Source organism: Mus pahari, chromosome 6 (assembly GCF_900095145.1).
Source record: "Mus pahari chromosome 6, PAHARI_EIJ_v1.1, whole genome shotgun sequence".
Taxonomy (NCBI): domain Eukaryota; kingdom Metazoa; phylum Chordata; class Mammalia; order Rodentia; family Muridae; genus Mus; species Mus pahari.
The window spans coordinates 80,063,045-80,075,893 of record NC_034595.1 but is presented as its reverse complement, the minus strand read 5'-3'; the positions used below and the strand labels follow the sequence as shown (position 1 = coordinate 80,075,893).

The following is a 12,849-nucleotide window of genomic DNA, read 5'->3' as shown; positions in this document are numbered from 1 at the left end:
AGCCAAGGGCTGGCTTCTTACAGACTTTGTTTAAGGCCGTAAGACTGCACCAAGGCTTTTGTTCAGATGAGACAGGAACGAGGTATGTGACTGACTGACTAACCACTGGGGTTTGTCATCCACCACAGAGGCTGACGGCTGCTTAGGAATGCACGCGTGTACTCCCCAGGACACCATGCTAACCATGAGAACCAGCTTTAAAGACGGGTCCACGGGTCCAGAGTTCAACATCATTTTTTTTTTGGTCTTGCAGTCAATCCAGAATTCCTCAAAAAACTCCACAACAGGGATACAAATTTTCAACATATTTTATTGACTCAGGGGCCAAACATGGCAGCATTTGGTCAGTTATGAAAGGCACCTCATTGAAAAATACATCACAGTGTTGTCGGGCAATCCCAGTACCAGGATTTGAGGGTGAGAAGGACAATCTTTGGATGACTTAGCTTAAGACATTTTAGCTTTTTTCCCAACCCTTCCCTGTAGAAGACTGAAGTCAGAGCTTTACAGAGCCAGGCACACACACGCCACTGAGCTACACTCCTAGGCCTTGTTCAGTTATCTAAAAGGGTCCCGTGGATGAACGAAGGCAAGGTTTGAAGACTAGTGAGTGCTGGGTGGCTGAAGGCTTTGTCACTAGAGCAAGCAACTCTGAAGTCGTTAAGTGTGGCATCTGTTTCCCCTTGCTCCCCACAATTCCAGTAAAAATGATCTGCTGAACAGCACCCGTCACCTCACACCCCGTCACCTCACACCCCTGTCTCTTCCATCACTTTATAAACTGGGGAGCCACCGGCCGTCAACAGCCCTGTCCTCTGCACGGGATCCACAGGCGCAGTCTGACTGCTGCGCTCTTGGCTTGGCAATCCATGAGGTTCTTATGTAGAAGCTGAGGTCTCTGAGAGAGCATTAGCTTTGTGGTCCAGAGAAAAGGAGAGGCTGATTGCTTACAAATAATACCATGTCTCCTTATTTGCACCAATGCACTCCAATCACAGTTTTTTTTAAAAATTAATCTTTTCCCTTGCTTATACTTTAAAAATTCTCATCTATGTGTAAAAGAAAAAAATCTTACTAATTATAACACTGCCACTGTTCCAAATCTCCTCTCGAGCCCCTTCCCACCTCCCTCACCATCCATCCATCTTTCCTTCCCATGACCACCCTCTTCCGTCTGCCCAGCACCTAAGAGCAGGGATCCCACGGCGGGGAGATGAGCAGGGGCGCAGTCTCGCCTGGCCTTCTGTTACTAGGCTGAAATAGAGAGCAAACAACAAAGAACAAAACGGGTTTTTAAAACAAACAAACAAACATCAGGGAAGGCTGCCATGCAACCTGACGCATCAAATCCTGGACATACTTTGCCAGGTTTCTGAAAGCTCTCATGCCCGCTGAGGCTACAACTCTGCAGTTAAAGCAAAAACACAATCCTGACCACCACCGCTGAGCAGGTTTTCCAGCTCTTACCTGAAGCCCAAATGTCACATGCCATTTGGTATATGTTCACATGTGTGTACATGTATATACACACACACACAACGTATATATGCATATGTATATGGACAGGTGGCAAATGCCTGTGCACAAATCATTCACATTTAATCAGCAACTGCTCAGGGGCCCGGACTTAGAGGTCAAGTGCCTACAGCTGCTCTAGGTCAGGAAAAGTCAACTTCAGGATGCAGAGCCACCCCTCTAGAGAAAGTCCTACACAGAGCCACCCCCCTCCAGAGAAAGTCCTGCACAGAGCCACCCCCCTCCAGAGAAAGTCCTACACAGAGCCACCCCCCTCCAGAGAAAGTCCTGCACAGAGCCACCCCTCCAGAGCAACGAGTGTGTATCCCTGCAGGCCCAGATGACAGTTTTGCTTTCACTCCTCTCCCTGTCCATTCCCAGCAGTCATGTGCTTTCCAGAAGCACACAAAGCCAGACTGGGTTTCTGTTAAGAGCAGAAAAAATTAGCTTAAAGCCAGGGAAACAAGGCAGGGCAGTGGCAGCAGACACTTGGAGGCCAAAAGGGAAGCAAGAGGGCCACGTACCCACCAGCTTCCATGTGGGGACAAACCCTCTGACAAATTCAGACAGTAGGAGAACTCGGGCCAGATGGGGACCAAGCACTTTAGAGTCAGCAGGAGGTTATGCTGCGGCAGGCCGCATTATTTACTGGCCACATCACTGACTTTCTAATGGCTTTTCCAGAGGCTGAAGGCTTTGAGGTCTCCTCACAGCAGCCCACTAATTTATCTGTCACAAAGCAACCAGAGACCAAAAGGCACAGCATAGACCACAGGACACTCATAATGATGGGAGCTAAGGTTACAAATAGAAACTTGTCATGGTCATAGGTGGTCTTGTTTTGGGGTATTGCTACCCATCATAAAATATGGAGTAAAGGGTTAAATTTGAAAGGGATACATCTGATTTGGGTTTTATACCTTGTGTTTAAATAAATTTCTGATGGGAATGAATCCAAAGAGATTATCCCCAGTCACTGTTTGGCTCATCCCTGGAAACAGGCAAACAAAACAAACCTCCCTAAGTGGGTCTGGGAAACAGACGTGGCCACTCTGTTGCCTAGGAGACAACCTGCACCCCAAAGGACCTGCTACCCGCACAAGGGAAGTCCCAGGTGGTCTGAACTTTACAGCACCGTGATGTGGATCACAGAACAGTCCACCTCATCTCTCTTCCATGTGGCTGTCCCATCCTAGCAGTCAGTGTCTGGAATGCGTAACGTCTTTTAACTTCCATTCAAGGGGAAAAAATTAATGATCCTATGCACCCACTGACTTGTGGCTTTTGTTTCCTGTCAAGAATGTGTATGAGGAACTGTGACACTGCCTGACTTCATGTGACCCTAGCCGTGCAGTCAGCTGCTTGTGGTAAGTACTGTGAGGCTTTGGAACTGGGGTGCCTGGCAGGTACATATTAAGCAGTTTATTTTGGCCAAAAAAATAGAATTAAGAGTGTGCCTAATAGAGATTGTGTGTGTGTGTAGCTAACAACATAGGCTGCAGAGGGAAGAAAATCTACTAAAACACATCTTGTTTAAAAAATGTTATAATGAAGCTGGACATAGAGGCACACGCCTTTCATCCCAGCACTCAGGCGGCAGAGACAGGCGGATCTTAGGAGTTTGAGGCCAGTCTGATATAGCAAGTTCCAGGACAGATGGAGATACACAGAATCCATCTCAAGAAAAAAAAAGTCATAATGATATCTGTTATCTAATACCCTGTGTGCTAATTATTTTAAAACAATAAAAAGAAAAGTAAATAGCAGGTAAAACAAGATTCAGAATGTAAGAGTGAGCGCACACTCACACCACACACACAAAGATGAGCACACACTCACACCACACACACACACAGATGAGCGCTGCACATACGAGACACATCAAATAAGTGCTTTTTAATCAGTACATTAGAAGATAACCTTGCTGTCTGAGAAAGGAAGTTCCCTCCACCTACCTAACTGTGACCACCCATTCCTTTCACAGAGAGGAAGGAGAGAGAGCCTTTAGACCCAACATTAGATAAACATGACCAGGTCTTTACATGTGGCTTTGGAGAAGGCTGCCAGGATGCTTGCAAACACGATGTCAGGGGTCTGGGACGCATCGATGGCGCAGTGAATGCCGCGTTTCCTGTAGTACTCCACTAGCGGAGTGGTCTGAGTGTGGTAGGCCTCCAGACGGGTCTTCAAGGCTTTCTCGTTGTCATCTGACCTACGGATCAGGGGCTCCCCAGTGATCTGAGAACAATACGGAACAGAAGGAGGGACTGTCACGAGATGTGGCCACTCTGCCTGGGATGCTTTCTGGTCCCAATGCCACTCAAGGCAAGAGAGTCACTCTTCTCAGACGAAGAACTGTGCTCGCCAGAAGCGAGGTCCGGAAGCAGTGGTGCTGTCTACTCGCTCCGTGCTCAGGCCGCTCAACTTCTAAGACAAGCACTGCCAGTCAGAAGAAGGAAGCAGAAGCGGAAGCGGAAGCCCCAAGCATATAAGCAACTCCTCTTAGTTGCAAGTGAGATGAGAAAGGACTCTGGTAGATTTGTCAATTTTTGAAATGCAGCCTGTATTTTTGAAATGCAACCTGTATTTGTAGACCCTGGACAACCTGAATTTGTCTCACATGACAAGGGTAAGCCAACATTTGCCACTGTTGCCTGCATATTCTATAGCAGACCATGAAACTCCGTATAGCAAATGAACAGGGACCATGGATGAGACCCAGGGTGGCAGTCACCGAATCCCCTAAGGGAAGGCACTCCGGAGCACAGCAGTCAGCAAAGTTCTCCTCAGTGCCAGCTCCTGGAAACACTCTCCTGCCCAGCCAACTGCTTAGATGGCCATGGAGCCAGGAAGGGACTGTTGTGACAGAGGACAAGCATAAAGCCACCTGGGAGACACTGTCCAGATCTGTCACCAGCTATCTCATTTATAAGACAAGTGATATTTTTCTGGTTAAGTAAACCCAAGCGAACCCAAGCCCTCCCTGAATTTACATTCATGGTAGGAACCCAAGCCCTCTCCGAGTTTACATTCATGGTAGGAACCCAAGCCCTCTCCGAGTTTACATACATCATCTTTCATGGGCTCCTTTGGAGGGTTGAACTCCTCATGGTAGGACCGGCCGCTCTTGGGGTGAATCAGCCTGCAAGACAGCAAATGATCATGAGTCAGGTTGCCTGGAAATACCTCAGTACTCACTCCAGGGGACTCTGGAATAACAAGCAGAGAAAGAGAAGTTGAATGGAAGACTTTAAATCAGCAGAGAATCTAGTTAGTCGCTCACACCCAGTTCTAGGAAAATGGCTGGCCTTCTAGTATAGGACCTGCTACTGCTACCTCTTGTGTAGGAAAATTCTAAAGGCAGAGTGCTTTCTGCTTTGTCCAAGCATGAGGAGAGCTACTGGCGGACCTACCTCACCCGGGTCTCGGAAGGACTCTCATGTCAGCACACGTAGCTACCCATTCTAGTCATACCTATTTGCTAAACAAGTTTGTAATTGCAACCAGGGTTTATGCTGAACCCAGTTGTTTACAAAGTGATGGGTCAGTCTCTGACCCAGCAGCACATGGCAGAAATCAACAGCTACAAGAACCATGCAGCCCCTACAAGATTTGTACAAAGTGCTGGAGAGCTCAGGGTAGAATTAACCCTACCCTCTTCATCGCCTTCTTTTCATTAAAGGCAGGGCTTGGTACGCAGCCTATGCCAAACTTGGGCTTAGGCTTCTTGTGCTCCTCCTCACAGACGTCTGAGATCACAAGCATGTGTCTGCTTAGGCACCAGCCCCACAGATACCTTAGATCACAAGCACACTCTTGGCTGTACTGTTTTCTAATCTAATTTGGTTATAATGCAGACACATAAAAACACTTTAGAGACATGCAGATGGTGCACACTCCTGTGATCCCACAGATAAATGAGAGTGTAAAAAGACCAGGGAGGCCAGGCAGTTGTGGCACACGCCTTTAATCCCAGCACTTGGAAGGCAGAGGCAGGCGGATTTCTTAGTTCGAGGTCATCCTGGTCTACAGAGTGAGTTCCAGGACAGCCAGGGCTATACAGAGAAACTCTGTCTTGAAAAACCAAAAAAAGAAAAAAAGAAAAAAACAAGAAAGACCAGGCAGTGATCAACGCACTAGAGAAAAGGTGTATTAAAGCAATCACGAGGATGGATGGACACAGCAGTATATGCCCATGTTTTCAGTTACCAGTTACTGAAGTGGAGGAAACACTCTGGCCCAGGATTTTGAGACTAGCTTGGGCAACATAGTCAGAAACCATCTTAAAGCAAAGAAGAAAAGGGGTCTGAAGCCCCATAGGAGGAACATCAATATGAACTAACCAGTACCCCCAGAGCTCCTTGGAACTAAACCACCAATCAAAGAAAACACATGGAGGGACTCGTGACTCTAGCTGTACATGTAGCAGAGGATTGCCTAGTCAGTCATCAATGGGAGGACAGGCCCTAGGTCCTGTGAAGGTTCTATGCCCGAGTATAGTCGAATGCCAGGACCAGGAATGGGAGTGGGAGGGTTAGGGAACAGGGGGAGGGGGGAAGGGATAGGGAATTTTCAGAGGGGAAACTAGGAAAGGGGATAACATTTGAAATGTAATAAAGAAAATATCTAATAAAAATGTATTATCAAAACAAACAAACAACAACAAAAAACCAAGAAGAAAGTTGTGTAGCTCACGCTTATAATCCCAGAATTTGGGAAAGTTGAGGTAGGGGAATTTCCATAGTTCAAGGCTAGCCTGGGCTACATAGTTGAGATCTTGTCTTAAAAACACAAACAAGCCAGGCAGTGGTGGCGCACACCTTTAATCCCAGCACTTGGGAAGCAGAGGCAGGCAGATTTCTGAGTTCGAGGCCAGCCTGGTCTACAGAGTGAATTCCAGGACAGCCAGGGCTACACAGAGAAACCTTGTCTCGAAAAACCAAACCAAAACAACAAACAAACAAACAAACAAACAAGAAACCAAACCAAACAAACAAAACAAAACAAAGTAAACTGACAATAGCAGCAGGTAGGGGCAGCTCACTGGCATTCCACACCAAGCCTGAAGAGCTGAGCTCAGTCCCTGGGACCCACATGGAACAGAGAACTGACTCTTGGTCTCTGCATGTGGTGTAGCATGCACGTCCATACCTCCCCACCACACATAAATAAATATAACAGAAATAGGGCGAAGGATGGCTCAGCAGTTAAGAATGCCTGCTGTTCTTGTAGAGAACCCGAGTTTGGTGTCCAGTTCCCACACGGCAGCTCACAACTACCTGTGACTCCAGTGCCAGATCAGGCGTTCTCAGCTGTGGTCACCTGGAGTCAAGTACAGCGAACTAAGCCAAGAGCAGGCTCTGAGAATGTGGCTGGTGGCTTCATCTGTACCGAATCCTACTAAGCAGCAGTCTCCTGATTGGGGATGGCCACACCAAGAAGAACCTGGACACCCAAGAAGCGGAGGCAGGACCATACTCTGAACAGCAGCCAATCTGTTCCGAGCTCTGTATTCTCTTTGTTACTGCCGGGTGGGTGTTTTTGTTTGCTTGTTTACTTGTTTACTTGTTTGTTTGAAATAAGGAATGTAAGATATGTAGTCCTGGCTATCCTACCAGGCTGGCCTCAAATTCAGGTCCATCCAAAAGCCTGTGTACCACCAGATCTGACAGGCTGTACTTTCCTAATTCCCCTCTGTTTAACTGGAAGCTTGTCTCCTCACGAGGGTCTGCTCAGAGCTTCCTACCACCTTTTGGTGTGCCTGTTTTGCCTAGGACTTTCCAGTGGCTCAGAGTTTGGGGAGAACATATTTTGTCTACTATATGGGAAGTTCTATTTATACTGTTCAAGTCCTAGCCATAAAGTGATACTGCATTTTAATCACAACATATTTTGGGGAAGAGAAGATGACCAATTTACATTCAATAAGGAGGAAAGGGTAGTGGTGGGGCTGGGGTGGCAGCACAGAAAACCAGCTGTAATGAAGCTACATAGTGAAGCAGGCTGTGACAGCAATTTCTTACGGTGGAGTTGGGACCTCCACTCTGTGAGCCCTGAAAAGCTTTCTCTGGTGTATCCACTCAGAAACAGCATCCAGCAGGATGCGGGGGAGAGGGGGAACACCGGCTTCTGGGCTCAGCTGAAGCATCTTTGGAAAGGACTAGGGGCAAAAGAGTGGCCCATTGGCATTTATCCTCTGGAGAATGGGGGGGAGGGGGGAGAAGGGGCCTGGGCTGCAACAAACACAACTCTTTTTCCTCTGTATCCCTAGGCTGCCACTCAAAACCCAGCCAGACTCCCCCAGCCCTGATTAGACACACTATGCTACTCTTTAGCCATTTAGAAACACCATTTGTAAGAAGAGAAGGCATACACCCATGAAGAAAACCAAAGGTAGATGGAAGAAAGCCCGACCTCCCAGTTCTCTAGATAGGCAGGGCCACACACGGCACAACTGAATCAGCCCCATGAGCCCCTGGGTCTGGTGGGCAGGGATCAGGCTGGGCTTCTCCACTGACCCACAGCATGACAGTCTAGAGCAGTGGCTTTCAACCTTCCTTTAATACAGCTCCTTGTGGGCAGGCAAGATGGCCCAGCGGGTAAGAGCACTGGCTGCTCTTCCAAAGGTCCTGAGTTCAAATCCCAGCAACCACATGGTGGCTCACAACCACCTGTTATGAGATCTGATGCCCTCATCTGGTGTATCTGAGAGCTACAGTATACTTACTTATAATAATAAATAAATCTTAAAAACAACAACAACAAAAACAGCTCCTCGTGTTGTGGTGACTCTCAACCATAAAAATATTTTCGTTGCTACTTCATAGCTGTAATTTTGCTAATTTTAGGAGTTATAATAATGTAAGTTTCTTTCTTTCTTTCTTTCTTTCTTTCTTTCTTTCTTTCTTTCTTTCTTTCTTTCTTTCTTTCTTTTTTGGTTTTGAGACAGGGTTTCTCTGTATAGCCCTAGCTGTCCTAGAACTCACTTTGTAGACCAGGGTTTCTCTGTATAGTCCTGGCTGTCCTGGAACTCACTCTGTAGACCAGGCTGGCCTTGATCTCAGAAATTCGCCTGCCTCTGCCTCCCAAATGCTGGGATTAAAAGCGCGAGCCACCACATCCGGCAATTAATTAATTAATTAATTTTCTTTTCTTTTCTTTCTTTCTTTCTTTTTTTCTTTTTTAGGTTTTTCGAGACAGGGTTTCTCTGTATAGCCCTGGCTGTCCTGGAACTCACTCTGTAGACCAGGCTGGCCTTGAACTCAGAAATCCGCCTGCCTCTGCCTCCCAAGTGCTGGGATTAAAGGCGTGCGCCACTACCGCCCAGCATAATGTAAATTTCTGATGGTCTTAGGTGACCCCTGTGAAGGGGTCATTTGATTCCCAAAGGTGTTGAGACGCACGGGTTCAGAACTGCTGTTTTAAACCCACAAGTGAGTTGCTACTGGACCTCAGGGCAGTGACAGCAGAGGGCCAACTGCTAAGGTAATTAGGATACCAGAGGGCCAACAGCAAACACATGAAATACAAGAACTCAAACCTCTGTGAACAGAGTCTCAAAAAAACCGAGTAATAACTGAAGGTCACCAGGGCAGAGGTCACAGTGAAACCCTCGGTTGTCCTCGGCCCTTCCTCATCTTCTTCCACCCATCAGCAAGGCAGAGTCCGAGTCCTACCACACAGCTGCTGCGTACGCCCGGACAACTCCTCACCAGTCTGGCATACCCGTGAGGCACAGGGTCTTCTGAGAAGGAGGCACACTCCCTCCTGCCTCCTGACATCCTGCAGCCTGTTCTTGGGATTATCACTCACTCCTTGCCCCTCCCAGCCAGTCAGAAGTCTCCATCATGTCATGTGACTATGAGCAGGCTCCCACGTGGGGTCCTTATCTGCCCCCAACCCCAATTTATAGTTAGCACCAAGGTAATATGTTCAGAGTGCTGCTTTTGCCCCACTACCTCATGGCTCCAGATCGTGTGAGGACTCCTAAGCTCTGTGAAGCCCACTCCTCTCGGCGTTGCAGATCCCCCCAACCCATGCTTTCATCCCGACATCATTCATTCTGCCCCTCCAGCTTCCAACGCACACCTCCTACTGTGGGTCAACAAGTCTGCACTCTGAGTCCCTCCCATAACCTACACTTATTACTGCTTCTTCTCCTTCCGGAAAATCCTCACTGACATTATCCTCACTCAGGAAGGTCGAGGGGACGGCCTACCTCTCCTCAGCAGCCTTCTCCAGCTCCCCAGGCTCTCTTCTCCTACTACAACAAACGGTTAGAACCACCATAATTCATCCATGACTCTGAGATCAGAAATAGTCCTCACTGTCCTATTCTCCAAGAGCTCATGAACTCACATTACAAGACCCGGACAAGATCAGCCAGTCAACAGTCTAGCATGGGCCAGGAGGGGCACAAGAGCTCCCTACTTCTAACTGGGGAGATATGAAAACCAGTGGATGACCCCGTACCCATAAATACAGTAGCAGCACAAATTAGTGGGTCATTATTAAAAGGGGAAGAGGGTTTGTTTATAAGGCTAGAGGGATAGATCTGGAGGAATGGGGGATATATATGATCAAAATGTATGAAATTGCTTTTCTTTATGCCTTCACCTTTCATACTCTCATCTCTAGCTCTCCTTCTCTCTTTCCCTTCCCCCTTCTCTCCACATGGCCATGGCTGGCCTCTCTCCCTCTTTCTACCGTCTCTCTTTTCCCCTGCCTTTCTACAATAAAGCTCTAAAACCATAAAAAAAAAAAAGTATGAAATTCACAAGGAATGAATGAAGAGTATTATTATCAATAGAAGAAACATGCCCCTAGACAGAGATGTTGTGTGACTCCGAGCCCCGTGCTCTCCTCTCCACGCCACCGCAGCAGCGCCATCTATATTGAAGCTGGGAAAGCACAAAGGATCTCCAGGTACACGTACCTCCCAGTGATTCTCCGGATCAGTAGCGAGTCTTGGATGCTGAACTCAATGACTGAATCGAGCCTCTCTTTCCTTTTCTCCATGAGGTCATCAAGCTGTAAAAGAGCGTGTGACCCACCTCAGCTTGACCAGAGCCATCTCCTCAGAGTGAGGAGCACCAAGGGCAGCACTCGCCTTTAGGCCGCAGAGGCGCGGCACTACTTACCATTTCAGCCTGCCTCACAGTCCGAGGAAAGCCGTCTAGAAGAAAGCCATTTTTGCATGAAGGAGTCTCCAAATTCTTCTCAATGAGCTCCACAACCATCTCATCACTCACCTACGAGAAAGGAGCCTTGGGTTCAGATCTGTCAAGTGGGCGATAGACCTCAAACACAAGGTATTACTACTGAACAGCAAGTCAGCTTGACTCGACAGAAGCAAAAGCAGAGGAAATGTCGGGGGCCTCCATGTCAATTTGGGTCTTAAATGTACATCCTTGAAGCCTGTGTGTTGAAGGCTTGATCTCCAATACTGTATTTTTAAACTTTATTTATTGCTATGCAGGAAGGATGGATAGGGAAGACACACGCGCCATGGCACGTGTGTGGAGCCAGTCCTCATCTTCCACCTTTGCGAGGGCTCAGCACTGAGCTCAGGTCATCAGGCGTGAGCAGTACGGACTCTGCCTCTGCAGGGTCCACCGCTTTGCTCTACCTTGTCTTCTGCAACGGTTCCATATAGGCCCCCAAGTACTGGCACCAGGCAACCTCGGACTGCAACTGAGCTAAAACAGCATTCTCTTCTTCAGCTGGTGTCTCTTAGGTAGTTACCACAGCAACACAAAGCTGGCCAGTGCAGGCCGCTTCTGCACTATTCACCTGAATAGTTCTGTAGTGGCCACAGACGTGGCTCTCCCCTTGCAACTATAATGTGTTTCAATAAACCTGGTAAGGGAAGAGGGATCCATAGTTTGTTGTCAGCAACAAGCTGCCCTCAAGACGATGAGAGTACCTGACGGAGACATCACCCAAGAAACAGAAGGGGTTGGGATTTGACCAGAATGTGGGAAAGTACCAACCTCTCCTGATTTTCAAGATCATTAGACTAACGGTATCATGACTGACGGGTGGGCTTGATATTTACTGGGACTGTAAAAGAAAGAAAGACTGGGAAAGAATTGCACTGAATTGGCAATAATGGATCAGAAACAAGGAAATGAAAAGCCAACACAATGTAGTTCAAGCCTCTACAAAAATCCCACCAAAACCCTCTCACAGCGTTAAAGGAACTTTCTCCAAGCCTTTAAAGAGAACAGTTCCCTCCTATACTACACACAGCAAAGGCTGCCAACCCTGGCACAGAAGCTTTGTCTTCAGCAGCAGCAGCTGTGAACTTGGGGACAAAGTGCAGTCTGCAGCTGTAGGCGGAGATAGGTAACATCTCAATTTCCTCTCACACAGAACTTTCTGCCAAAACCCAAAGTCCAAATTATCTACCATCCTGGCTTGATTCGTGGCCCTCACTGACATAAAAGGGAAGCTAGAAAGCAGTGTTTGGACAGACATATTGTGACACCACTCAGGATTGCTCTGGTACCTCCAGACCCAACAGAAGGTAATGTGGGGGATAAGACAAAGTTCAGATTCCAGCCAAGTGACATACACAGAAATGAGGGACCAGAGGAGCCAGGCGTGGTAATCTCAGCCCAGGAGGCCGAGTTATAGGCCTGCTTGGGACACATGGCAAGTGCCAGGCCAACCAAAGTCACATGCCAAATCTTGCTTCAAGGGGCAATGAGACGGTTCATGGGTAGTAGTGCTTGTTACCAAAGCCTGAAAACCTGAACTTGAACGCAGAGTACATGGTGAAGGAGAAGACTGATTCCCGAATGTGGTTCTCACCTCCACCTGAAGGCTGGGCCAGGCAAATGCACAGACGGACGGAGTGTAATTTAGAAAATTAAACACAAGAACAAAGCAAAGGGTGGGAGGAACTGCAGCATGGCTAGGTGCTACAGCACCTGCCTACTGGGTTCAAGAACAAAATGACTTCTGAAAGGATTACCAGACGTCAGGTGCTAGAATAAATGTAGAGGAAGATCTGGCCTCAAGCAAACATTTGTCAGCTCACTGTGTTTGCCAAATCAGGCTGGTTACTGGGTTATTACAAAGGATGACTTTTCCACACCCGCCAAGAAACTCCCCTGTTAGAAATACAGAGCAGTGAGCCCCAAGAGAGCTTTAAAACCCTTTCTGCGGTCTCCCAAGTCTTCTCCTGCATACGAGCCTAAGTTTTGTCCTAGGAGCAGCAGTTTCAACTCGCTATGTCCAGTCTGGGCAAATTATGAAAAGCATTAGTACAAAGCATCTTCAAGAATACAGTGAACACGGGGCTGGTGAGATGGCTCAGTGGGTAAGAGC

General features: G+C 47.6%; 1 protein-coding gene across 2 annotated transcripts in view; it reads right to left on the bottom strand.

The window, feature by feature from the left end:
- Window positions 1-290: 290 nt before the first annotated feature.
- Window positions 291-12,849, bottom strand: part of Ak2 (adenylate kinase 2) — a 20,354-nt gene continuing 7,795 nt past the window's right edge. The window contains exons 3-7 of one of the 2 annotated variants that reach the window (XM_021200365.1): window positions 10,656-10,766; window positions 10,451-10,545; window positions 4,585-4,657; window positions 3,558-3,753; window positions 291-1,254 (exon numbers count right to left, since the gene is read on the bottom strand). In XM_021200365.1, coding sequence (XP_021056024.1) covers window positions 1,250-1,254; window positions 3,558-3,753; window positions 4,585-4,657; window positions 10,451-10,545; window positions 10,656-10,766 — 480 coding nt within the window. In that variant the 3' untranslated portion in view covers window positions 291-1,249. Of the gene's footprint in view, window positions 1,255-3,393; window positions 3,754-4,584; window positions 4,658-10,450; window positions 10,546-10,655; window positions 10,767-12,849 lie in introns of those variants that run through there. The other variant, XM_021200364.1, reaches the window with a different exon arrangement.